The sequence below is a fragment of the Bos mutus genome, chromosome 24 (genome assembly GCF_027580195.1).
Source record: "Bos mutus isolate GX-2022 chromosome 24, NWIPB_WYAK_1.1, whole genome shotgun sequence".
Taxonomy (NCBI): Eukaryota; Metazoa; Chordata; class Mammalia; order Artiodactyla; family Bovidae; genus Bos; species Bos mutus.
The window spans coordinates 60,707,001-60,733,965 of NC_091640.1; the positions used below are offsets into that span (position 1 = coordinate 60,707,001).

The following is a 26,965-nucleotide window of genomic DNA, read 5'->3' on the forward strand; positions in this document are numbered from 1 at the left end:
TTATGGAGATGCCTTTTGATTTTCCAAGGAGAAAAATTATGTCACCTGTGAATAAAGGACTTCTTCCTTATCAATCTATAGACTTTTTATTTATGACTCATGCTTGCACTGTCTAGGACTTTGAGTGTAACGTTGAACAGGCGTGGAAACAACAGAAATCCCTGCCTTGTTTCCAGTCCTACGGTGCAAGCTGTCAATTTTTCAGGTTTTTTTCATAGATTCCTTTTGTTGCGTTAAAGAAGTTCTCTTTTACTTTTACTATGCAGTTTTAAAGTTGTGAATGGAAAATGCTGGATTTTGTCAAGTGCTTTTGACAAAAGCAGACATGAGAGGGGAGGATCACGTGAGGTCCTCTCGCGAGAGAGGACCAAGGCCATCTGGATTTTCCCTTTTGGTCTGCCCTGGCATGGGGTCTCCCCTGGCGTGGGGTCTCCCCTGGCGTGGGGTCTCTCCTGGTGTGGGGTCTCCCCTGGCGTGGGGTCTCCCCTGGTGTGGGGTCTCCCCTGGCGTGGGGGTCTCCCCTGGCGTGGGGTCTCCCCTGGCGTGGGGTCTCCCCTGGCGTGGGGTCTCTCCTGGCGTGGGGTCTCTCCTGGTGTGGGGTCTCCCCTGGTGTGGGGTCTCTTCTGGTGTGGGGTCTCTCCTGGTGTGGGGTCTCCCCTGGCGTGGGGGTCTCTCCTGGTGTGGGGTCTCCTGGTGTGGGGTCTCCTAGTGTGGTGAACTACAGTGATGGAGTTTCAAATGTTAAACCAAGCTAGGGTTCCCAGAATAAACTGAACTTAATCATTAAGTATTATCCTTCCTCTATACTCTTGGATTTTATTTGCTAAAATATTTAGCATTTTAAATTAATATTTACTAGCGATATTAGACTATACATTTTTTTTGTAATATCTTTCTCTGGTTTTGATGTCAGACAATGCAATGGGAAGTGTTATTACCTTCTATTTTTTGGCAGAGTTTGTGTAGAATTAGTACTATTTCTTCCTTTATTGCGTAACAGGATATCAATGGCTCAGAGTTTCCTTTGTTGGAAAGTTTTAACTATAACTCAGTCTCTTCACACCCGGAGAGACACTAAGAGCGCCCGCCACTTGCTGAGTGCGTTTGGTGGTTGTATCTTTGGTCCATTTGTCCATTTCATCCAAATTGTCACATTTATGATTCCAAACTGTCCATAATATTCTGTTCACTTGTTCTTTCTTCTATCCTTTAGCTCACAACTCTTCTTCAGGTATCATATTTAGTTATGCAAAGTAACTCACTTTTCAACTCATTTTAATTCATTTCAGTAAGATCTTAAACTCTATTTACAACTAAAGTACATATGGTATCTGCCTAGATGTAGAGAGGCTCCCATTGACCTAAACACTCCTCTCTACCATGGAAACCTGAGTACTCTCCTTATCATGCTCACTAATAAGGAAATATCTCTATCATTTCTCACTTTCTTTTGCATTTACAAATAACTTCCTGGACTTACGTTCTTTCTTTTCCCCACTATTGTTACACAACTTTTTTGTAAAAAGTATCAAAGTGTCTGTGTTAAAGGATAATACAAATTTTCCTCTACCCTAAAGCTTACTGAAGTAGTAAAACAAACATTTTATTTGAGAACTTTGACCCTGAAGCTGTAATAGCTAACATAAAAATCTAGCTCTCTTGTATAGTAACAGTGGGATCTTAGGTCCCTCCCGGGCACTTTCCAGCATCACTTCCTCAGGGACTACTCAGTCCAAATCAGAAGCTCAAACCTTTACTTCAGTTTATAATTATACAGCTATGACTCTGACTGTTTGTAGTAATGGCTGCCTCTATAACTTCATGCTGATTCCAGGAAAGCAAGACAGGCTTTCTCCAGTACTCAGCCCAGTCCTGGGCACTTAGTCAGGGCTATTAAATTACCTAGGATTATCACTTCATGGGAAATAGATGGGGAAACAGTGGAAACAGTGTCAGATTTTATCTTTTTGGGCTCCAAAATCACTGCAGATGGTGACTGCAGCCATGAAATTAAAAGACACCTACTCCTTGGAAGGAAAGTTATGACCAACGTAGATAGCATATTGAGAAGCAGAGACATAACTTTTCCAACAAAGGTCCATCTAGTCAAAGCTATGGTTTTTCCAGTGGTCATGTATGGATGTGAGAGTTGGACTGTGAAGAAAGCTGAGCACCGAAGAACTGATGCTTCTGAACTGTGGTGTTGGAGAAGACTCTTGAGAGTCCCTTGGACTGCAAGGAGATCCAACCAGTCCATTCTAAAGGAGATCAGCCCTGGGTGTTCTTAGGAAGGAATGATGCTAAAGCTCAAACTCCAATACTTTGTCCACCTCATGTGAAGAGTTGACTCATTGGAAAAGACTCTGATGCTGGGAGGGATTGGGGGCAGGAGGAGAAGGGGACAACAGAGGATGAGATGGCTGGATGGCATCACTAACTCGATGGACATGAGTCTGAGTAAACTCCGGGAGTTGGTGCGATTCATGGGGTCTCGAAGAGTCGGACATGACTGAGCGACTGAACTGATACATAATATTTCAGTGATTCCAAAAATCATCCTTCACATACTACTTACATTATAGCTGCTGCTGCTGCTGCTGCTAAGTCGTTTCAGTCGTGTCCAACTCTGTGCAACCCCATAAACGGCAGCCTACCAGGCTTGGCCATCCCTGGGATTCTCCAGGCAGGAACACTGGAGTGGGTTGCCATTTCCTTCTCCAATGCGTGAAAGTGAAGTCACTCAGTCCTGTCTGACTCTTAGCAACCCCATGGACTGTAGTCCACCAGGCTCCTCCATCCATGGGATTTTCCAGGCAAGAGTACTGGAGTGGGTTGACATTGCTTAAGCACATATAATTAAGCACTATTATAATTTAAGTTTTCTCTTTTTTTTTAATCACTTTTTATTCAGATTCAGTGAAAAGGAAAACTTTTTCATGGATGAATCATTTGGAAATCACCTAAACAAATTAATAACTACTAAAATTTTTAAAATACATGTAACCATGTATCAATAAAAGCCATTTAACTTATACCTCTGGGATGTTCACCACACACTGAAAAACAATGTCAAAAATTACAATATGTAAAAATGTATAAAAAATTAGATATTTATAAAACTTTACATCAATGAAAAACTTGCACTGAAAATATTACTTGTGGTTATTTTAAAAGTACTAAAACAAAAAAATAATTTTTTAATCAAGAAAACAATTGAGGTGCTTGGAAAAGAGCAATCTTTCATATTTTTATCACTATCATACAAGCATCAATGACTATCCAGATTATTCAGTGAAACAGTGGCTGTAAAGACCTAGATTAATGCAAATTTTGGTAAGTAGAAAGAAAATTCCTCAACAATATTAATGGCAAATTATTATTAAATAGAAATCAGCAGTTGTTAATAATATCCTAGTATGCACTATTAATATTTCTTCAACATTTTTAATTGATAAGCAAATTTCTATGCGCTAGTGGAAGAGAAAAGTACTTACTGAGACGACTGGCCAGTTGATTTGTTAGGGGCTTGGAAAGGTCACACTGACAAGTCCATGATTACAGGATGTGAGGTAGAACCAGGAAATTACAGATGTGCCGTAGGAAGCTGCTGATCAAGGAAGAACTTCTACATCCAACTTCTTACAACTCTCTAAGGAAACATATTTTAAATCTATTTTCAATTTTCATTTTAGAAATCAGATCCTAAAGATATTCCCTTTGGGGCCTACCACCTTAACTGCTTTTTCTGGCTAACGCTAATAAATGACTGACATCAGGTCTGTTTTGCTTTACTTTTAAAAATCTGTCAAATATTTTCAATACACAGTTACTGCTACTGCTGCTGCTGCTGCTCTTGCTAAGTCGCTTTAGTCGTGTCTGACTCTGTGCGACCCCATAGGCGGCAGCCCACCAGGCTCCCCCGTCCCTGGGATTCTCCAGGCAAGAACACTGGAGTGGGTTGCCATTTCCTTCTCCAATGCAGGAAAGTGAAAAGTGAAAGTGAAGTTGCTCAGTCGTGTCCGACTCTTAGTGACCCCATGGACTGCAGCCCACCAGGCTCCTCCATCTGTGGGATCCTCCAGGCAAGAGGACTGGAGTGGGGTGCCATGGCCACACTAGTAGTATATTAATTGATACATGATTATAACATTTGTTGTGTACTAGGTACCAGGTACTGTGACAAACACATTCCTAATTCTGTGTATCTCCTTGACAGAGGAGGCTGAGAGAAATCAAGTAACTTTTAAAAAGTCTCATGGCAAATAACTGGCAGGACGGGGATATGATATGACTGTCAAGCACAATCCTTGACAGGAAGATCCTAAATGTGGGGACTTTAAGTACCACAGATGTGTAAAATTCCCATTACACAGGCAGAAATATTGCATATAAATAACCCATTTCTAAACATGCCCTTTCCATGCCATTCCCTAATCCTTCCCATTTTTCATTCCAGAAATTGTTTCCATTTTCAATCTCTCTGGCAACTCAATTACAATAAAGATCAGCAATCCTTTTAGCTAAGGACTATGAAACAACAAGAATACACAGAAGAACTGTACAAAAAAGAGCTTCATGACCCAGATAATCCTGATGCTGTGATCACTCACCTAGAGTCAGACATCCTGGAATGTGAAGTCAAGTAGGCCTCAGAAAGCATAACTACGAACAAAGCTAGTGGAGGATGGAATTCCAGTTGAGCTATTTCAAATCCTAAAAGATGATGCTGTGAAAGTGCTGCACTCAATATGCCAGCAAATTTGGAAAACTCAGCAGTGGCCACAGGACTGGAAAAGGTCAGTTTTCATTCCAATCCCAAAGAAAAGCAATGCCAAAGAATGCTCAAACTACTGCACAATTGCACTCATCTCACATGCTAGTAAAGTAATGCTCAAAATTCTCCAAGCCAGGCTTCAACAATACATGAACTGTGAACTTCCAGATGTTCAAGCTGGATTTAGAAAAGGCCGAGGAACCAGAGATCAAATTGCCAACATCCGCTGGATCATCGAAAAAGCAAGAGAGTTCCAGAAAAAAACATCTACTTCTGCTTTACTGACTATGCCAAAGCCTTTGCCTGTGTGGATCACAATAAACTGTGGAAAATTCTGAAACAGACGGGAATACCAGACCACCTGATCTGCCTCTTGAGAAACCTATATGCAGGTCAGGAAGCAACACTTAGAACTGGACATGGAACAACAGACTGGTTCCAAATAGGAAAAGGAGTACGTCAAGGCTGTATGTTGTCACCCTGCTTATTTAACTTCTATGCAGAGTACATCATGAGAAATGCTGGGCTGGAAGAAGCACAAGCTGGAATCAAGATTGCCAGGAGAAATATCAATAACCTCAGATATGCAGATGACACCATCCTTATGGCAGAAAGTGAAGAGGAACTAAAAAGGCCTGTTGATGAAGGTGAAAGAGGAGAGTGAAAAAGTTGGCTTAAAGCTCAACATTCAGAAAACTAAGATCATGGCATCTGGTCCCATCACTTCATGGCAAATAGATGGGGAAACAGTGGAAACAGTGTCAGACTTTATTTTGGGGGGCTTAAAAATCACTGCAGATGGTGATTGCAGCCATGAAATTAAAAGATGCTTACTCCTTGGAAGGAAAGTTATGACCAACCTAGACAGCATATTGAAGAGCCGAGATATTACTTTTTCAACAAAGGTCCATCTAGTCAAAGCTATGGTTTTTCCAGTGGTCATGTATGGATGTGAGAGTTGGACTGTGAAGAAAGCTGAGCACCAAAGAATTGATGCTTTTGAACTGTGGTGTTGGAGAAGACTCTTGAGAGTCCCCTGGACTGCAAGGACATCCAACCAGTCCATCTTAAAGGAGATCAGTCCTGGGTGTTCATTGGAAGGAATGTGCAAGCTGTGCATTAAATCACAAGTGCTTGCTGCGCTCCTAATAGTTTGTTACCGAAGTGGAGTGAAGTGAAGTGAAGTCGCTCAGTCGTGTCCGACTCTTTGCGACCCCATGGACTATAGCCTACCAGGCTCCTCCCTCCATGGGATTCTCTAGGCAAGAGTACTGGAGTGGGTTGCCATTTCCTTCTCCAAATTCGAGACTATCGGGATATTCCCAGATCCAAGCAGATCCCAACGTCCCCAATGCATTTTCTATTGGCTCTGTCCCTGTGCCGCACCCAGGCCCCTGGGGCCCGCAGGCACGAGGCTGGGAGGGCGAGGAAGAGGAAGCAAACCCCCTTCCGACCACCGGCCCTGCCCGGCACCGGCCACCCCTGCAGGGAAAACATCAGTACCCGGCAGCGCACACAGCAGGAGCGAAGGAAGAGGGGGCAGTGCACCCCGGCGAGCGCCAGTGTCGGGGCCCGGCGCCTGTCCCCACTTCTCCCGGACTCTACCTGGGCTTGAGCAGGTCAGGCCTGACCTCGGGAACGAGGCCTCGTCAGCGCGAAGGCGGGGCCCGGCTGCGAGTCAGAGCTCCCCTCTGGCTCAGAAGAGAAGGTTCCTAAGCCACCGTCACAACCGCCCCCCAACCACGAAAGGTCCCTGACACTTACCTGGCCAGAAGCTACTCTCGCGATAATTCTCGCGTCAGCCCTCAATCCCCGCCCCCACCTTCTGCGACCAATCAAAAAGGAGTGGGGCGGGGCTTTGCCTTTGAGCTGGGCGCGGGGCCCCTCAGTCTCTGCTCACAAGCGTGGGGAGCAGGCGGGGCGGGGCGGGGCGGGGCGGGGAGAGGAGAGGGGCGGGTCACGCGCCATTTCTCGCGAGACCGGGGACCAGGAAGACGCCCGCAGAGCCGGGCTGCTGGTGCAGCTGCGGCTGAAGCTGTGGCTGCTGTTGCTGCTGCAGCCTCCGGACGATTCGCCTCCAAGCCTGCGCCTGGTCTCCAGGTGAGGAGACGGGACGTGGCAAGGCCGGGGCTGCAGAAGCGAGCGGCGACCGCTGAGGCTGAGCCGGGACTCAGGCCGCGGCCTGTCAGAGCCAGACAGGGAGGCGCCCACACTCCTGACAGTGTAAGATGGCGGCGATGGCGCCTGGAGGTGGCGGCGGCGGCGTGAACCCTTTCCTCAGCGATTCGGACGAGGACGAGGACGAGGTCTCGGCGACCGACGAGCGGCGGGCAGGACTTCGGCTGGGTGCCGGGGGCGGCCTAGACCCGGGCTCTGCGGACTCGCTGTCGCCCCAGGACCCCGTGGCCTTGGGGAGCAGTGCCAGAGCGGGGCTCCCCGGGGAGGCTGCGGCGGCGGCCCTAGGGGGCCCTGGGGAGACCCCGGCCCGCCTGTCAATTGATGCGATCGCGGCCCAGCTGCTGCGCGATCAGTACCTGCTGACCGCCTTGGAGCTGCACACCGAGCTGTTAGAGAGCGGCCGTGAGCTCCCTCGGCTGCGCGACTACTTCTCCAACCCTGGCAATTTCGAGAGGCAGAGCGGGACCCCCCCGGGGACGGGGGCGCCGGGGGTCCCCGGGGCAGCCGGCCTTGGAGGCGCAGGAGGTCGGGAGCCGAGTACGACGTCGGGTGGGGGACAGCTCAGTAAGTGAACGACGGCGCTGTCCCTCCGGCTGGGCTGTTGGGGTTGTGGGGGGTTATTGTGGGGAGGGGGTGCTTGTGGGCTGGTGCTGAGTACTGGGAGCGTTTCAGCAAGAGGGTTGGGGCGGGGGGCGGGCGGTGATCTTTTACAGTGGAGGCCAAAGGCTCTGGCAGCGACTGTTCTCTCCCTGCCTGCAGCCTTGCACCAGCACTGTTGGTGTCGATATCTATTAAACATCCGGAGTTTCTAGTTCACTGGCTACTACATGACCAGAAGACTCCCTTGCAACCTTGGTTTATCGCTTTAATCGTTTTTCCATTCTCTCCCATCTCCTGAATCGCCACTACCAGGAAACAGTGTTCCTTATGTTGTTCGCAGTAATTATTTGACTCCAAGTCAAGAGAGAAAAGAATAGGAAATGTTGTTGCTCTCTCCCCGAAGCCAGATCCACTTGAAGACCCTTTGTCTTTGGGTAGAGTTGATTACTCAAAAGTTGCATCTTCTGCTGCATAAAATTTGTTCAGTTTAAATAAACTCAGTTTCATTCACTTTCGGTTCCTTAATTTCAATGGGTGTCCAGAATTATAGGAGTCTAAGGAGCAGAGTAGGCAGGTTCTCCCTGCAGTATTACCTCCTGGTCTCAGTACCTTGTAGGCTTTTTTCTCTTTGGAAGTTTAGGAATTAACTTTTCTGCCTCATTGTAATCATTGTTAACTGTGTAGAGAGGTCGTTTACCTCATTCATCATGTATTTATAAGTATTCATGTCTTTAAAACGTACTGCCAAGAATGCATATTGGAGTCCCAGTACCTATCCTTCTTAAGAGGCATCTTAGATTTTCCCTTACTAGTGGTATGAGGTTTTCAATGTGTTATGTGAGGCCAACTGAAATTTGCTCACACATGTTAAAATACATGATTTAAAATTGTAGCCGAACTGATGGTTTTTTGTCAGTACTTTTAAGTGGTGCTAGAGACTGAGATAGCCTAACTTCAGTTCAGTTCAGTCTCAGTCATGTCTGATTCTTTGTGACCCCATGGACGGCAGCACGGCAGACCTCCCTGTCCATCACCAACTCCCGGAGCTTGCTCAAACTCGTGTCCATTGAGTTGGTGATGCCATCCAACCATCTCAGCCTCTGTCGTCCCCTTCTCCTCCCGCCTTCTATCTTTCCCAGCATCAAGGGCTTTTCTAATGAGTCAGTTCGTCCCATCAGGTGGCCAAAGTATTGCAGTTTCAGCTTCAACATCAGTCCTTCCAGTGAATATTCAGGACTGATTTCCTTTAGGATGGACTGGTTGGATCTGGTTGAGATGGACTCTCAAGAATCTTCTCCAACACCACAGTTGCCTAACTTAGATGTAACTTAGTTAGATGTAGTTAAACTGCAAAGAGTGCCATTTTCCATCAAGGTAAATCCAAAGCAGTCTTCTCTCTTGAGTATGGAGTTTTCTCAGCAGGTGTAACTTCCTTACTCAGTACTGTAGGATTATCTTCCTTTTCCTGAAACCGGTTTTTCTGTTGCTGACCTTTAAGACTATAAAATGTAACAAAAGAGCAGTGTAACAAAATTGTTAGACAGCTGGCTTTTGTTTGTTTGTTTTAAGGTTTTTGAAGTGTCTAATAATGATTTTCACCTGATAAGCTCTTAATACTTCCTCAAGACCCAGCTCAACTCTCATCTTTGTCAGTACTTCCCACGCTACCAAGGCTTCTTTTCACTGTACTACCTTCAAACCTCAACCATAGCCTTTAACTTTTTATTTTGATTTATTAACAGTATCATTTCTCTCCATTAGATAGTCAGCTTCTTGAGGGACATCTTTTTATTACTCACAGTTTGTATAGTCCCTGGCCTGTCGTTGAACATAACTGAATTGTATCTGCTATGTTTTTCTACTGTATAGATATAATGAAATAAGTTATTCCTTTATAACATTATTTTATTTAATTTAAAAGAATTTATTAATCTTTTCAGCCTACCTTATTGTGTGGAATCACTGTTTATAGTGAAAATTTCTGTTAAAAACTGTTTTGCACAGAAATAGTTACATTTATAATTTAGGCTCTAAATATAGCTGTGTTTTAAAGTAAAAGTTGACTTGTAAATGCCTTTGCATTATACATTTTTATAGTTTCTTGAAATAACTTTAGCCTTGTGATCACACGTCGGGATTTGGCTATAACCACACATCCGTGTGCGGCGGTGCTCTGCCATGGTTTACCTGGACCTGTTTGGGTATAACTCAGAAGCACATTATTACATAATATATTTTCAAGTGAATACAAAACAGATGAGCAGTAGGGGAAAAAAATCAGAGTTATCCATAATCCAACCAATAGTACTTGCCTTTTCCGTTTTTTTCTATGCATATATGTTTAAAAGCAAAATATGGATTAAACTGTTTTTGTAGCTTTATATTATTTGATAGGCTATAATTTTTACCATCAACTTTGAGGTAAAATTGCATACAATAAAATGTGCCCATTTGAAGTGTACAGCGTGGTGAATTTTGGAAAACAAATTACTACTACAAATAAATGTCTGAGGACATTTTTATCATCCCCAGAACGCCTTCATTTTCATTTGCATTCTGTATCTCAAGCCCATCACTGACCATAGTAGAAAACAATTTTCCAACCTGGGCCTAGGCACTGTTGGAATTCTGGGCCTGATAATTCTTTGTTGTGTTAGAGTCCTGTACATTCTAGAATGTTTAACAGCGTTGCTGGCCTCTGTGTCCACTGCATAACAGAAGCAACCACCCAGCCCCCATTCCCCAAGTTGTGACAGTCAAAAAATGTCACCAGCACCGTCCGAGGAAGGGGAGGGCAAAATTCCCCAAGTGAGAACCACTTCCTTAGATAAGTTTTGCCTGTTTAAAAATTTCATACAAATGCAGTTTGGAGCATATAGTCTTTTCTGTATGGCTTCCTTTCCTCAGTATAATGTTTTTGAAATTCATTCAAATAATGCTTTGATGTGTAATAGTAGTTCATTCCTTTTTTGGTTTTTCCATTCATCTGTTATTAGACATTTTTTTTTTCCCATTTTTGGCCTATATGAATAAAGCTGCCATGAACATGCTTGTATAAGTTTTACAGAGACATATGTTTTCATTTCTTTTGGATAATACCTAGGAATAGAATTGCTGGTTCATATAGTTAGTATACATTTAAATTTGTAAGAAGCTGTCAAACAGGTTTTCCAAAGTGTTTCTATCATTTAAAATTTCCATCACCAGTGTATGAAAGTTTCAATTTCTATACATCCCCCAAACCCTTGGTATTTTCAGGCTTTTTATTTAACTCATTCTAGGAGAAGGCAGTGGCACCCCACTCTAGTACTCTTGCCTGGAAAACCCCATGGACCGAGGAGCCTGGTAGGCTGCAGTCCATGGGGTTGCTAAGTTGGACATGACTGAGCAACTTCACTTTCACTTTTCACTTTCATGCATTGGAGAAGGAAATGGCAACCCACTCCAGTGTTCTTGCCTGGAGAATCTCAGGGACGGGGGAGCCTGGTGGGCTGCAGTCCATGGGGTCGCACAGAGTCGGACACGACTGAAGCGACTTAGCAGCAGCAGCAGTGAGAGTATGGTGGTATTTCATTGTGGTTTTTATTTCTTGCGGACTAGTAATGCTGAGCTCCTTCTTTCAGCTTTTGGCCATTGTGGGGTGTCTCTACTGCTATTGCATATCTTTTGTGCAATGTCTGTTAACAGCTTTTTATTGAGTTGTAGTTGTTTTATATATTCTGAACCCAAGTCCTCCAGCAAATATGTGTTTTCCAAGTTTTTTCTCCTAGCATGATTTGCCTTTTCATTTTTTAACAATGTGTCTTGTGAACAAAAGATTTTCATTTCATTAAGTCCAGTTAATTGTGTTTTTCCCTTAATGATTCATGGTCTTTGTTTCCTAAATAAATATTTGCGTATCCTAAAGTTGCAAAAATTTTCTTGTGTATTTTCTTCTAGAAGTTTAATAGTTTCTCTTTCTAAATTTAGGCCTATGATGGCATCATAAAAAGAAGAAATATTTCTAAAATATTCCTCCTATAATTATGCAGATACTTATAGCACTAGCTTTAGTATAATTTAAATCCAAATGCATTGTATATCAAAATATTAATATACTTAAATGTCTTAATACAGTCAGAAAATAGATAAATGCTAAAATAAGTCTGTAAATCTATGGTTAGTACCATGTTTTGAAGATTTTGACTAAGATTCGGATCATACAAATTATATTTTAGAAACTCTGAGGATGAATCTTTCTTTAGGACCAGACTACTGCTGGTTATAAGGGTCCTCTGTATTCAGTTCTACCATGTTAATTGTTGCTAGTTGGATTATTACTTTATAATACTCAATGAATACTTTTTGGTTGATTGTAAACAGTATAAACATTGATAGTGTGGATTATCTAAAACATTAAATTATTTTTGTTTTTATGTATTTTTGATTAATGTGTGTCTGATCTGAAAATTCATAAAACTTCAGAGTAATAAATGTATAGTCAACAGTGGTTTTCTTTGTTTAAAGATTTCTAAAAGGCTCACCTGGTGGCTCAGATGGTTAAGAATCCAACTGCAGTGCAGGAGACCTGGGTTTGATCCCTGGGTTGGGAAGATCCCCTGGAGGAGAACACGGCAACCCACTCCAGTATTTTTGCCTGGAGAATCCCCATGGACAGAGGAGCCTGGTGGCTACAGTTAATGAGGTCGCAGAGAGACAGGACTGAGCAACTAAGCACACACAAAAGCAGTTTAATTTTGTAAGATTTACTAAATTGTTTGCCCCAAAGTCTGTATTATCTGACCTAGATAATAGTATAGTGGTAATTCTAAAATACTTTAAGAAGTCTTCATACTATCTTTTTTCTTGCCTAAAAGAGTAAGTCAAATGTATAAAACATATAAAAGAACTATAGCTTTTTAAATTTGATGTTTTCAGTGGAAGAATTTAAAATGAGCTCTCATGGAGTCTCAGTGTTTGGTAAATTGTAGCATCCTTGTGATGGTCCTGCTAGGTCCACTTGATAAACTAATTTGATCTTTTGCATGTAATATTGCTTGCTTGACTATAGACACACATTAATTATATATTGTCCTCTCTATTTTTGCCAGTTTAGCCAGTTTGGTTTCCAGTTAGATTGCAAGATAAAAGTTGTGCCAATTCCTTTGGCACAACTTAATTACAAATTACAGTATTTTATGTAGAGAAATGATATTCTACTCTGAGCCTTCAAGGTCTAATCAAAATCAGAAAAATTGCCTAGAATGAGTCAGCTCTGTAGAGACAGTAAGTGGTCAAATAACATGCCTTTCAGTGATGAATTTTCTTTTATTCTGTAGCTATCATGCTTCCAGATGTTCTTAAGGCAGCTTATCAGGAGCCATTTATGACTGACTTTAATAATTTAACTTATAAGCCTGCAGACTTCTTGAGTTATCTCTCTCCTTTTTAAATACTCTTTCACTGTCCTGCCTGTCTTTTCTCAGAGCTCTGAGAGAGCACTAGGTTCACTGTGCTCTGTCCCCTTCTTTTATCACCTGTGCTGTGATTCCCATCTTCCAAAAGTTCCCATCTCTTCCACTTTAACAAAGCAGTTCCTCCCCGGTAGGTTGGAATTGGGTTTAGTGCTTCCTCTGGCTTCTAACAAAATATCAAGAGAATATTTCTGATATATTAAGTTCACTGCTTTTAGCTGAGTGAGACTTGCTACTGTTGTCTGGACCATATTCAGTTCAGTTCAGTTCAGTGGCTCAGTCTGGTCCAACTCTTTGCGACCCCATGAACCACAGCATGCCAGGCCTCCCTGTCCATCACTAACTCCTGGAGCTCGCTCAAACTCATGTCCATTGAGTCGGTGATGCCATCTAACCATCTCATCCTCTGTCGTCCCCTTCTCCTCCTGCCTTCAATCTTTCCAGACATCAGAGTCTTTTCAAATGAGTCAGCTCTTTGCATCAGGTGGCCAAAATATTGGTAGTTTCAGCTTCAACATCAGTCCTTCCAATGAACACCCGGGACTGATTTCCTTTAGGATGGACTGGTTGGACCTCCTTGCAGTCCAAGGGACTCTCAAGAGAATTCTCCAACACCACAGTTCAAAAGCATCATTCTTCTGCACTCAGCTTTCTTTAAAGTCCAACTCTCACATCCATACATGACTACTGGAAAAACCATAGCCTTGACTAGACAGACCTTAGCTGACAAAGTAATGTCTCTGCTTTTTAATATGCTGTCTAGGTTGGTTATAACTTTCCTTCCAAGGAGTAAGTGTCTTTTAATTTCATGGCTGCAGTCACCATCTGCAGTGATTTTGGAGCCCCAAAAAACAAAGTCAGCCACTGTTTCCCCATCTATTTGCCATGAAGTGATGGGACCAGATGCCATGATCTTAGTTTTCTGAATGTTGAGCTTTAAGCCAATTTTTTCACTCTCCTCCTTCACTTTCATCAAGAGGCTCTTTAGTTCTTCTCATTTTCTGCCTTAAGGGTGGTGTCATCTTCATATCTGAAGTTATTGATATACTACTACTACTACTAAGTCATTTCAGTTGTGTCCGACTCTGTGCGACCGCATAGACAGCAGCCCACCAGGCTCCCCCGTCCCTGGGATTCTCCAGGCAAGAACACTGGAGTGGGTTGCCATTTCCTTCTCCAATGCGTGAAAGTGAAAAGTGAAAGTGAAGTCACTCAGTCATGTCCAACCCTCAGCGACCCCATGGACTGCAATTTCTCTCTTATATGACTCATTTTTTACCCATGTCTTTCAGCAGCTTCAGACTTTTTAATTCTTGTGGAAAGTCAGATATTTTCATTGCCTCGAACAGTGACTTGTGTATAGTTGATATTCAATATTTTACATTGACCAGTAAATTTATGAAATTATGTACAGCTCAGTATTATAGGAATCCAAAGAAGTTTAGTGCATATCCTTGAGCATATTATGTTCTTAATGGAGAAGCAAGACTAACACCTGAAAGTCTATAGAGTAGTTTTCTGTGGTACAGGTAATAGTGTAAGCATTCAGATATAGAAAAATCATTGTTGATTGTGATAATTGTGGAGAAAGTAAAATTTTAATGTGATGCTTAAGTATGAGTGAAATTTTAATATAAACAGTAACTTTCTTATTTGGCCATATTTAGAGTCTTCGTCCTGAGTGAGGAAGAGGAAAAGGAAGTGAGGGTAAAGAGAAGATAATGTTTATTTTATATTTGGCCTTGTTTAAAACATCATCTGGGAACATGGTTGCCGTTATCTGGCTCACAATTAATTGATTCCATTTGGGTAGTTATAAAAATGCAGTATGACACTTCAAGCCATTGTGGTACATAGTTTAACAGGAAACAAGATAAGGGTATTAATCATCAAACAGGCCTTTTTGTGTTAAAAACTAAATTTACACTTTCTGCTCTAGAGATGACCTCACTGTCTGCTGTTTTGTTTCTTTGCTTGTTTTCTAAGCACCTTTGTTGGAAAAAACAATTCAGGGTTGGCTCAGTGTTCGTTTTGTTTGGGTCAAAAACTACATTTTTTTTTTGTATGGTGGCTTTTAACTGTGCCTACTACCTTAACCCCCATGGTTTTAGGATGATTAACTGGAAAAGAGCACTTACCTTGGTCTAAAAGTACAGTCTGCGTATACCTAAATTGTAAATATCGATTGAGAAGGGCCTTAAATATTAATAACCTATTTTTTCCTTCAGATAGTTGTTTTTATTGGCTTCTATGTGTATGTACTGTAACTAACTAAACACACACAACACACACATCTGTACTGTAAGAGTTGATGATAAAATGTGGTTTCTAAATTATTTATACTAAAAACATACTTGTTGATACTTAAATAAATTGTGTTCTGCTGTTTGGCCATATTTTGAACACGATGCCTCTTTGGTTGACTTTTGGGGGATTTGCATTAGTTTAGGATTGATGAGAAAGCAATGGCACCCCACTCCAGTACTCTTGCCTGCAAAATCCCATGGATGGAGGAGCCTGGTAGGCTGCAGTCCATGGGGTCGCTAGGAGTTGGACACGACTGAGCGACTTCACTTTCACTTTTCACTTTCATGCACTGGAGAAGGAAATGGCAACCCACTCCAGTGTTCTTGCCTGGAGAGTCCCAGGGACGGCGGAGCCTGGTGGGCTGCCATCTGTGGGGTCTCACAGAGTTGGACACGACTGAAGCGACTTAGCAACAGCAGCAGTGGTAGGATTGATCTGCTTCAACTCCCTTATCATATGAATGTTTGTGGAGGTATTACCATTAACTTTTTTTTGAGATCTAATCGTCATGACATTTTACTAGTTTTAGATGTCCAGCAGAATGATTTGATACATGTCTGTATTTTGAAATGATCACCACAGTAAGCTTAGTTAGCACCCATCACCACATAGCTACACTTTGTTTGTTTTTTTCCTTTGATGAGAACTTCTGTGATCTACTCTCTGAGCAGCTTTGAAATACACAAAACAATATTGTTAACTATGGCCACCATGCTGTACACTTCATCCCCAAAACTTATTTATCTTGTTGGAAGCTTGTACCTGCAGTTAATTTTTTAAAGTGGTTCTGGCCCCATTTCAGTGGAGCATGTGAAACTGGTAACTCTCCAATTCCATATGTGCATATAGTTTCTACAAACTAAGGAAATCTGCACAGGAAAATCTGAGAAAGTTGGATGTAAATTGTCGAATTTACTTTAAAAATAAATTCTTCAGATTTCTGAGAAGTGAATACTTGATGTAATTGAATACAGCAATGGTATTTACTAAGATTGAGCAAAAGGTAACTATAACAGGATCAAGAAGAGTGTTCTAGAGCTGATGTGTTTGTATTATAGCAAGCTATGTGATAGATCTCTCACATTGATGTGAGTAAAATAGAGAAATATGAGCTTGGTAGAAGAGTAACAGTGGAAACATGTGTGGCTGATAAAACAGTAGTAGGTCTGTGCCGGTGTGTACCACCTATACTTTTGAAAGTGAAAGTGAACTTGGCCTATTTTTTGAAGACCGCCGAAAAATTGATGCTTTTGAACTGTGATGTTGGAGAAGACTCTTGAGAGTCCCTTGGACTGCAAGGAGGTCCAACCAGTCCATCCTAAAGGAGATCAGTCCTGGGTGTTCATTGGAAGGACTGATGCTAAAGCTCAAACTCCAATACTTTGGCCACCTCATGCGAAGAGTTGACTCATTGGAAAAGACCCTGATGCTGGGAGGGACTGGGAGCAGGAGGAGAAGGGGATGACAGAGGATGAGATGGCTGGATGGCATCACCGACTCGATGGACTTGAGTTTGGATGAACTCTGGGAGTTGGTGATGGACAGGGAGGCCTGGCGTGCTGCAGTCCATGGGGTCGCAAAGAGTCGGACATGCCTGAGCGACTGAAGTGAACTGAATGGGTATGTTACATCCTAATTAAAATAATTGTTTAAAAAACATACTGGGAACATCTGTACTTGAAATTCACGTGAAAATGTAAAACATTTCTATTTGAGTAGCCACCATAAGTTAAAGAAGTAAAACTGTACAGCGTAGAGAGCTAAGAGCACAGAGTTTGGAGTCCTGGCTTTGATCCTGTTTCTGCCACTTTTTTATTCTCGTTTCTTAATCTCTCAGTGCCTCAATTTCTTCATCTAAAAATGAGGATTGAGGACAGCAGTACCTACCTGATAAGAGCTGTTATGAGAGTCAGCTGAATTAATATTTATTATCATCTGCAGTAAGTGTATGTAAGTGTAGAATCGATTATTGATATTAAAAGGCAAACATTGGATTTAAGATTTTGTAATGGTTCATTAAAACCTGCCTCCATACAGTTAATGCATTGTATTTTATATCTGTAAAGGCATTGTACCTCCATTTTTGTAGATATTTTAAATTACATTCATATAATTTATTTTTAAATATTTTTTTGTGTGTTCCTCTTAGGCAATGGTTAGTTATTTGATTTTATGACCAACACATGATGAGAAAATGGGATTTGTCTTTTTGGAGCTTACTAAAATTTTTTTGAAACCAATTATGTTGCTGTCTGCAGAACAAATATTTAAAAGTAAAGGCAAGCAGAGCTAGACAGATTGCAGTAAGGAGAGGTTACAGGCCAGAGACAAGCTCCGTGACTCTTTTGTATGAGAAAAGAGTCAGACAAAGGAGGAGAGGGTAGACTATTCAATACACTTTTTTCCTTCTAGAGGGAAGTTCTTTCTTTCTTTCCTACCATATACATGCACACATCAAAACAAAGTTTCCAAATAAATTGAAATACTAAATGTGGGAAATGGAACTTGAAGACTTTTTGAAGGAAATATTAAAACATATTTATGACCTTGAGGTAAGATTGCTTACACATAAAAATTGTAGACTTTGAAGAGATTGATATATTTGTATCACAATTAAAATTCCTGTATGTGAAAAGATAGCATAAAGTAAAAGACAACCATAGACTAGGAGTACATATTTGACACATAAATATAGTAGTCAAAAAGTGTTTCAAATATAGAATCTGTATAGAATCCCTGCAAAGTAAGGGAAGGAAAATAACCTAATGGAAAATAGGCAGAAGCAAACCAATGAAAAGTTGCTCAAGTTCACTAGTAATCAGGGAAATGCATATTGTAAAACCTATACCTGAGCTTTTGGCAGAATATGAAGAGGTCTGACACTTAGTATTCCTCATATGGAGGAAGCAGGCACCAGTAGAACTGTCAGTACAACTACTATAAAAAATGTTTTGATAAAATACAGTAAAACTGAAGGCGGTGCACACCGGTGAACCCAGCTTTTCCACATATAACTATTTATCTAGAACTTACGAGGATGCATAACGAGGTGTGTACAACGTTGGAAGCAGTGCTTTTGGCCATACATAGTGGAAACACTACTGCTGCTGCTAAGTCGCTTCAGTCGTGTCCGACTGAAGCGTCCATCTATGGTTGTGTCCATCTTTGCGACCCCATAGATGGCAGCCCACCAGGCTCCACCATCCCTGGGACTCTCAGGCAAGAACACTGGAGTGGGTTGCCATTTCCTTCTCCAGTGCATGAAAGTGAAAAGTGAAAGTGAAGTTGCTCAATCGTGCCCGACTCTTTGCGACTCCATGGACTGCAGCCTACCAGGCTCCTCCGTCCGTGGGATTTTCCAGGCAAGAGTACTGGAATGGGGTGCCATGGCCTTCTCCAGTGGAAACACTAATTATAGTATATTCATAGAATGGAGGTCTTAGCAGCCTTAATCAGATCTATTGTGAAGCATCACACACAGTTCAGTGCCATTATGTACATTTTCAAATGCATAAAACAATATATTATTTGTGGGTACTTAGACTCCAGGAGTTGGTGATGGACAGGCAGGCCTGGCATGCTGTGGTTCATGGGGTTGCAAAGAGTCGGACACGACTGAGTGACTGAACTGAAGTGATATGTGCTATAGGTTTAAAAACATCAACTAGAGTCACACTGAATCCATTACTGCGATTGCCTTTGAGGAAGGAAACATTGCTAAGTTGCTTCAGTCGTGTCGACTCTGTGCAATCCCACAGACACCAGCACATTAGGCTCCTCTGTCCCTGGGATTCTCCAGGCAAGAACACTGGAGTGGGTTTCCATTTCCTTCTCCAATGCATGAAAGTAAAAAGTGAAAGTGAAGTTGCTCAGTCGTGCCCGACTCTTCTCAACCCGTGGACTGCAGCCTACCAGGCTCCTCCGTCCATGGGATTTTCCAGGCAAGAATACTGGAGTGGGGTGCCATTGCCTTCTCCAAGGAAACATTAGGGATGTGAACTTTAAGGTATTTCTTTTTAAATTTTGCAAAATGTTAGCCATTGTTCATATCAGGTGGTAGCTATATGATGGTGTACTTTGTACTTTTCTTTTTTGAGTCAATTTAAGGTATTTTTGTCAAATTTTGCATGTAATAAATTCTAGCAAAACAAGAAACATTTGTAATGGGAATTACAGCTCCAGTGTTCTGCCATTAATTGACACCAAATCCTATAACTATGCAGTGTACACCGAGTTTTGTGTTTCTAGTGATCTGAAATACAAATATCATCTTGACTCTGGTATATGAACACAAAGAATATATTCTGCATTGTTAAGTTATTTCTGCATATGTGTTTGGTACATGTCTGCCTTTTTTGTTGCCTTATATTGAATATCTGTCTTGTATCATCTATTAAATTTGCACACTTCAGTTCAGTCGCTCAGGTGTGTCCAACTCTTTGGGACACCATGAATTGCAGCATGCCAGGCCTCCCTGTCCATCACCAACTCCCAGAGTTCACCCAAACTCAAGTCCATCGAGTCAGTGATGCCACCCAGCCATCTCATCCTCTGTCGTCCCCTTCTCCTCCTGCCCTCAATCCCTCCCAGCATCAGGGTCTTTTCCCATGAGTCAACTCTTCACATGAGGTGGCCAAAGTATTGGAGTTTGAGCTTTAGCATTATTCCTTCCAAAGAACACCCAGGACTGATCTCCTTTAGGATGGACTGGTTGGACCTCCTTGCAGTCCAAGGGACTCCCAAGAGTCTTCTCCAACACCACAGTTCAAAAGCATCAGTTCTTTGGCACTCAGCTTTCTTCACAGTCCAACTCTCACATCCATACATGACTACTGGAAAAGCCATAGCCTTGACTAGACAGACCCTCATTGGCAAAATAATGTCTCTGCTTTTGAATATGCTATCTAGATTGGTCATAACTTTCCTTCCAAGGAGCAAGCGTCTTTTAATTTCGTGGCTGCAATCACCATCTGCAGTGATTTTGGAGCCCCAAAAAATAAAGTCTGACACTGTTTCCACTGTTTCCCTATCTATTTGCCATGAAGTGATGGGACTGGATGCCATGATCTTAGTTTTCTGAATGTTGAGCTGTAAGCCCACTTTTTCACTCTCCTCCTTCACTTTCATCAAGAGGCTTTTTAGTTCCTCTTCACTTTCTGCCATAATGGTGGTGTCATCTGCATATCTAAGGTTATTGATATTTCTCCCGGCAATCTTGATTCCAGCTTGTGCTTCTTCCAGCCCAGCATTTCTCACGATGTACTCTGTATAAAAGTTAAATAAGCAGGGTGACAATATACAGCCTTGACGTACTCCTTTTCCTATTTGGAACCAGTCTGTTTTTCCATGTCCAGTTCTAAGTGTTGCTTCCTGACCTGCATAAAAGTTTCTCAAGAGGCAGGTCAGGTGGTCTGGTATTCCCATCTCTTTCAGAATTTTCCACAGTTTATTGTGATCCACAAGGTTTTGGCATAGTCAATAAATCAGAAATAGATGTTTTTCTGGAACTCTCTTGCTTTTTCGATGATCCAGCAGATGTTGGCAATTTGATCTCTGGTTCCTCTGCCTTTTCTAAAACCAGCTTGAACATCTGGAAGTTCACGGTTCACGTATTGCTGAAGCCTGGCTTGGAGAATTTTGAGCATTACTTTACTAGTGTGTGAGATGAGTGCAATTGTGCAGTAGTTTGAGCATTCTTTGGCATTGTCTTTCTTTGGGATTGGAATGAAGACTGACCTTTTCCAGTCCTGTGGCCACTGCTGAGTTTCCCAAATTTGCTGGCATATTGAGTGCAGCACTTTCACAGCATCATCTTTTAAGATTTGGAATAGGTCCACTGGAATTCCATCACCTCCACTAGCTTTGTTCGTAGTGATGCTTTCTAAGGCCCACTTGACTTCACATTCCAGGATGTCTGGCTCTAGGTGAGTGATCACACCATCGTGATTATCTGGGTCACGAAGATCTTTTTTGTACAGTTCTTCTGTGTATTCTTGCCACCTCTTCTTAATGTCTTCTGCTTCTGTCAGGTCCATACCATTTCTGTCCTTTATTGAGCCCATCTTTGCATGAAATGTTCCCTTGGTATCTCTGATTTTCTTGACGAGATCTGTAGTCTTTCCCATTCTGTTGTTTTCCTCTATTTCTTTGCATTGATCGCTGAGGAAGGCTTTCTTATCTCTTCTTGCTATTCTTTGGAACTCTGCATTCAGATGCCTATATCTCTCCTTTTCTCCTTTGGTTTTCGCTTCTCTTCTTTTCACAGCTATTTGTAAGGCCTCCGCAGACAGCCGTTTGGCCGTTTTGCATTTCTTTCTCCATGGGGATGGTCTTGGTCCATGTCTCCTGTACAAGACAGTAGCGAAACATGCCATTCTTTGCTCACAGATGGTTGGTACCTGTGTGCCAGCTTCTCTGTTCTCAGTCTCCTATTGCTATTTTACCGTGAAGGTCAGTTTTATTTGGAAGGGAAATTTTGAGAGTCAGTTGATAATTCTTACTGTCATGTTGACAAAGATCTCTTTTAGGATACATTTGACATGTTTCAAGCAGACAGAATTACAGCAATAGCTTCTTATTGCACTGTAATAAGTATTGCAGAGTATTGCCCGCACATTACACTGTATGGAGAGTCTTGTAAATATTCTGTATATATGTGCAGAAATAGTACCACCATTGGAGAAGTGTGTAGCAACAGCCTTAAAAGCTTCTAATTTTTTTATTCAAGAGTAGTTCCAGATTATAGGCATTCTTTACAATCACTGTAAGGAATAAAGCTTGTGTGTGTGTGTGTGTGTGTGTGTGTGTTGGGGGATAGGCAGTGTGGAGAATGGATGTATGAATAAGGAGAAATGTACAGAGAGTATAAGATGAGATGATGAGAGTAACGAATGTATCACCAGAATCTCTTAGTCATATTTTATTATGTTCTTAATGTTTAATATTTGCATTGTGGTAAGTTAAAGTAGTAAGAATACTGATTTTTGCCTCTTGAACCTTCTAATAAGATGTCTGTAACAAATAGGTAGCTTGTATTGATATGTGGGTTTTTGAGTCTACAGGCTCACTGAACTCTTCCTAACAAGTTGTTTTTTTTTGTCTGTAAACAATGTTGTCTTCTGAGTGTAGTTTTGATCAAAATACATATAATACAAAGGTTGGAAAGTAAGATGTATACTTATATACTCTTGGTAGGACACTCTTTGAGAGTAATTTGGTGGTATCAAGCACATTTTAAAAATGCATGTTCCTTAGTGTCCAGTTCCATTCCATATTTTATTAAAGACAAGCTCGTTTGCATCAAAATTATTGAACCTAGATTTTTTTATTCTTCTACATTCAAGTAAAGGTGTCAAAGTTTTACAACAACCTGAATGTCCAACAGAGGGGGATCAGCTAATTAAAGCAGAGTGATCTGCATGTGCTGACATGGGATGACAGAAGATACATTACAAGTTGAACTAGTTAGGATGCACGCAATATTGTGAATTGTTTCCATTGACCTACAAAAAGGGAGAAACTGGTCTATGCCTAGCGTATTTCTGAAAGGATATGTACAGAAGAGTCTAAGCAATGACTGGTGACCCATAGGGTGATGGTGGCTGGTGAAGATGGGCTCACCTTTTATTTGTGTGCCCTTTGGTATTTTAGTACGTATCATGTCTCAAGTGGCAAGACTGGGATTCCAAACCACATCATCAGCTGCCAGGTTTTCATTCTTTTCATTGCAACACAACTACTGTTTTGTCCATTTTAAAGCACAGTTAAGCAAATGTTCTTGAGTCATTTTAGTATGTGATCAGGCAAAGTATCTTAGTAACCCATTCAGAGTATATCTTACTGACTCAGAGTAGCCAGTCATTTTAATGCAGAGGGCAGGTCGGGTAGAATAATATTGATCATTTAACAAATAAATGGTAAACTGTAGCACCACACCAAGACAAAGGAGAGTAATCATTTGCTGAATGAAATTCACCTATGGAAATCCACAGAGTTGGACTAGTACGTCCTTCTTCTTTTCAGTCCCAAGGCTTTGGTGCATGGTGACATCTCAGTTTCCGGTCTAGTCCTGGAAGATGACTAAGCCTCGAGGAGTGGGGACCGCGGTTGCCATCATGGGTGTGACCTTCTCCACATTTCCTCAGCAGTCAGAAGTGATGTTCATTTGTTTCTGAAACCAGTTGGTCCTGATGAGGTGGCTACTGCTGCTCGAGGTGCTGTCACCCTGTTCTCTGGGCTCTACCCAACCCTCCGTCAGCCCTGTGCTTGTGTGCCACCCTAGTTCAGGCCTTAGCGCTCATCTGGACCTTCAGCTTTACCTTATCGCTGGTTCCTGTGCCTTTAATCGGCTCCTCCATCCTTAATTGATTTTAAAAGCAGTTTGTTCATGTGACTCTAGCTAAAACCTTTTAAAATTGCTCTCATCCAAGACAGTTTTTTTGAACGCTTTTTGATAGCAGAATTATATATTGCAGAAAAAAAATTTACAAATCTGTTTAGGAATTTAATTTTTCCCATTTTTGCACAGTATATGATAAAAATGACTTTGCAGTATTTTATTGTAAATATGCCTCATAAAGCTCTCCCTGTACTTCTGTTTGTCCTGTGTGTTCATCCGCACTGCCATATACAGCCCTTTGTTGTGCTCACGTCGTTTACTTAGTGTTTCTTGAACTTGCTTTATGTATTCTTGTCTCAGTGCTCTTGTCCGTATTATTTTTCCTTCTCTTCATGTTCTTTTCCTCCATCGTTCTTTTCTGCTTTCCAGGTTCTGTTTATCTTTAAGGGAAGGTCCAGTTAATCTTCCTTCCTCATAGTGGTCTCTAAGTCCTCTGAACTTTGTTTGTATGTTTGTTTGGTCTCTCTCTCATGGAAATTAATTATATGAAACTTGTGACTGTGGTACTGCTGCTCTTGTTTTTGTGTGTTGATGTTTTCGCTGACTAGATTCTTTTTTCAGCTGTTTGTTGGAGTTCCTGTCTCATATAGCTTTGTCTTCTTTCACACCTGGCACAAGTGCCCAAAGTAGGCAGTTCATAAATATTTATTTAGCATGAATAGAGAAAAGAGACCATATTTTATTTCTCTTTTTGTCACCAGTGCCTAATATTGTGCCTGACAAATAAGCCTTTAAATAAATGTAGATGGTATGTTAAAGAGATGATCTTTAGGTATTGGGATCTTTTAAATATGTAACTTTGGAATATTCCTTGTAAAATTAGCTTTTCCCTCTGTAGCCTGAGGAAAGTTGAGTCCAGGTTGACCTTACTGAGATCATTCACAGTATCAAGCCCAACGTGGCTGGTATCTAGGAGATGTGAGCCTGCAGGCTTTCACATGTTGCTCAAGAAAACTAATGGTTTAGAGCACAGGCTTTGGCGTCAGAGGGCTTGAATTAATATTTCTACTCTTCTCCTTCCCAGTTGTGTGAGTCTGGGATAGTCTCTTTATCCTTTACTGCAAAATGCAGAAGGTAACAGCTCCTGTTTATCTGTGAAAAATATCTGGCACAGAATAAGTGGTCAGTTCAGTTCAGTTCAGTCACTCAGTCGTGTCCGACTCTTTGCGACCCCATGAATCGCAGCATGCCAGGCCTCCCTGTCCATCACCAACTCCCAGAGTTCACTCAGACTCACATCCATCGAGTCAGTGATGCCATCCAGCCATCTCATCCTCTGTCGTCCCCTTCTCCTCCAGCCCCCAATCCCTCCCAGCATCAGAGTCTTTTCCAATGAGTCAACTCTTCGCATGAGGTGGCCAAAGTACTGGAGTTTCAGCTTTAGCATCATTCCTTCCAAAGAAATCCCAGGGCTGATCTCCTTCAGAATGGACTGGTTTGGATCTCCTTGCAGTCCAAGGGACTCTCAAGAGTCTTCTCCAACACCACAGTTCAAAAGCATCAATTCTTTGGCACTCAGCTTTCTTCACAGTCCAACTCTCACATCCATACATGACTACTGGAAAAACCATAATAGCCTTGACTAGACGGACCTTTGTTGGCAAAATAATGTCTCTGCTTTTCAATATGCTATCTAGATTGGTCATAACTTTCCTTCCAAGGAGGAAGCGTCTTTTAATTTCATGGCTGCAGTCACCACCTGCAGTGATTTTGAGCCCAAAAAGATTAGGGTTAGGGTTAGGGTCTGACACCGTTTCCACTGTTTCCCTATCTCTTTCCCATGAAGTGATGGGACCATATGCCATGATCTTCGTTTTCTGAATGTTGAGCTTTAAGCCAACTTTTTCACTCTCCTCCTTCACTTTCATCAAGAGGCTTTTTAGTTCCTCTTTACTTTCTCCCATAAGGATGGTGTCATCTGCATATCTGAGGTTATTGATATTTCTCCCGGCAATCTTGATTCCAGCTTGTGCTTCTTCCAGCCCAGCATTTCTCATGATGTACTCTGCATAAAAGTTAAATAAGCAGGGTGACAATATACAGCCTTGAAGTACTCCTTTTCCTATTTGGAACCAGTCTGTTGTTCCATGTCCAGTTCTAAGTGTTGCTTCCTGACCTGCATATAAGTTTCTCAAGAGGCAGGTCAGGTGGTCTGGTATTCCCATCTCTTTCAGAATTGTCCACAGTTTATTGGGATTCACACAGGCAAAGGCTTTGGCATAGTCAATAAAGCAGAAATAGATGTTTTTCTGGAACTCTCTTGCTTTTTCGATGATCCAGAGGATGTTGGCAATTTGATCTCTGGTTCCTCTGCCTTTTCTAAAACCAGCTTGAACATCTGGAAGTTCATGGTTCACGTATTGCTGAAGCCTGGCTTGGAGAATTTTGAGCATTACTTTACTAGTGTGTGAGATGAGTGCAATTGTGCAGTAGTTTGAGCATTCTTTGGCATTGCCTTTCTTTGGGATTGGAATGAAAACTGACCTTTTCCAGTCCTGTGGCCACTGCTGAGTTTTCCAAATTTGCTGGCATACTGAGTGCAGCACTTTCACAGCATCATCTTCCAGGATTTGAAATAGGTCCACTGGAATTCCATAACCTCCACTAGCTTTGTTCGTAGAGATGCTTTCTAAGGCCCACTTGACTTCACATTCTAGGATGTCTGGCTCTAGGTGAGTGATCACACCATCGTGATTATCTTGGTCGTGAAGATCCTGTTTGTACAGTTCTTCTGTGTATTCCTTCCCCCTCTTCTTAGTATCTACTGCTTCTGTTAGGGAATAAGTGGTCAGAAAGTGTTAAATATAATAATAGCTAATGCTGTTAATAATAACCCTCCTCTTTACCTGACAGCTGTTCATATGGTTAAGTCATCCCGCATTATAGAAACTTTACCTTTAGTGAATAGTCAATAAAGTTTCAGTGTTTGCCTGTTCCTAAGTGTAAGTCTTTTAATTTGATATTTAACTCAGTGAAATCTTGTGACAAAGAAAAGACAGTGAACTGGAAACTGGGAGACTTAAATTATACCCCGAGCTTCTCACAAAGGTTAATTTGCTTCACCTTTAACGTAGTCTGATTGTATTGTTATTATCTGTGTACCTGACTGAATTCCAGTGGTTTATAAGCTTACTCAAGGCTAGAGCCAAGTCTTACTGAATTTGTATCTTTCTCCTCCACTCCATGGATTAGTAAATATACACTGAATGAATACACACTGTTTTTTTATTAGTCAAGATGAAGGGTTGGGCTGTC

At 41.7% G+C, this 26,965-nt stretch overlaps 2 protein-coding genes across 9 annotated transcripts in view; one reads left to right on the forward strand and one right to left on the reverse strand.

Moving 5' to 3' along the window:
- The window catches only part of PIGN (phosphatidylinositol glycan anchor biosynthesis class N), a 106,515-nt gene extending 99,845 nt beyond the window's left edge, over nt 1-6,670 (reverse strand). For 3 of the 5 annotated variants that reach the window (XM_070362068.1, XM_070362064.1, XM_070362067.1), the window contains exons 1-2: nt 6,380-6,522; nt 3,495-3,649 (exon numbers count right to left, since the gene is read on the reverse strand). The gene's annotated coding sequence lies outside the window, so the exon portion shown is untranslated. The other 2 variants (XM_070362065.1, XM_070362066.1) reach the window with 2 other exon arrangements.
- An 89-nt stretch (nt 6,671-6,759) lies between these two features.
- RELCH (RAB11 binding and LisH domain, coiled-coil and HEAT repeat containing) overlaps nt 6,760-26,965 on the forward strand; it is a 113,763-nt gene continuing 93,557 nt past the window's right edge. For all 4 annotated transcript variants that reach the window (XM_070361926.1, XM_070361927.1, XM_070361928.1 and 1 more), the window contains exon 1: nt 6,760-7,516. In XM_070361926.1, coding sequence (XP_070218027.1) covers nt 7,003-7,516 — 514 coding nt within the window. In that variant the 5' untranslated portion in view covers nt 6,760-7,002. The remainder of the gene's footprint in view (nt 7,517-26,965) is intronic.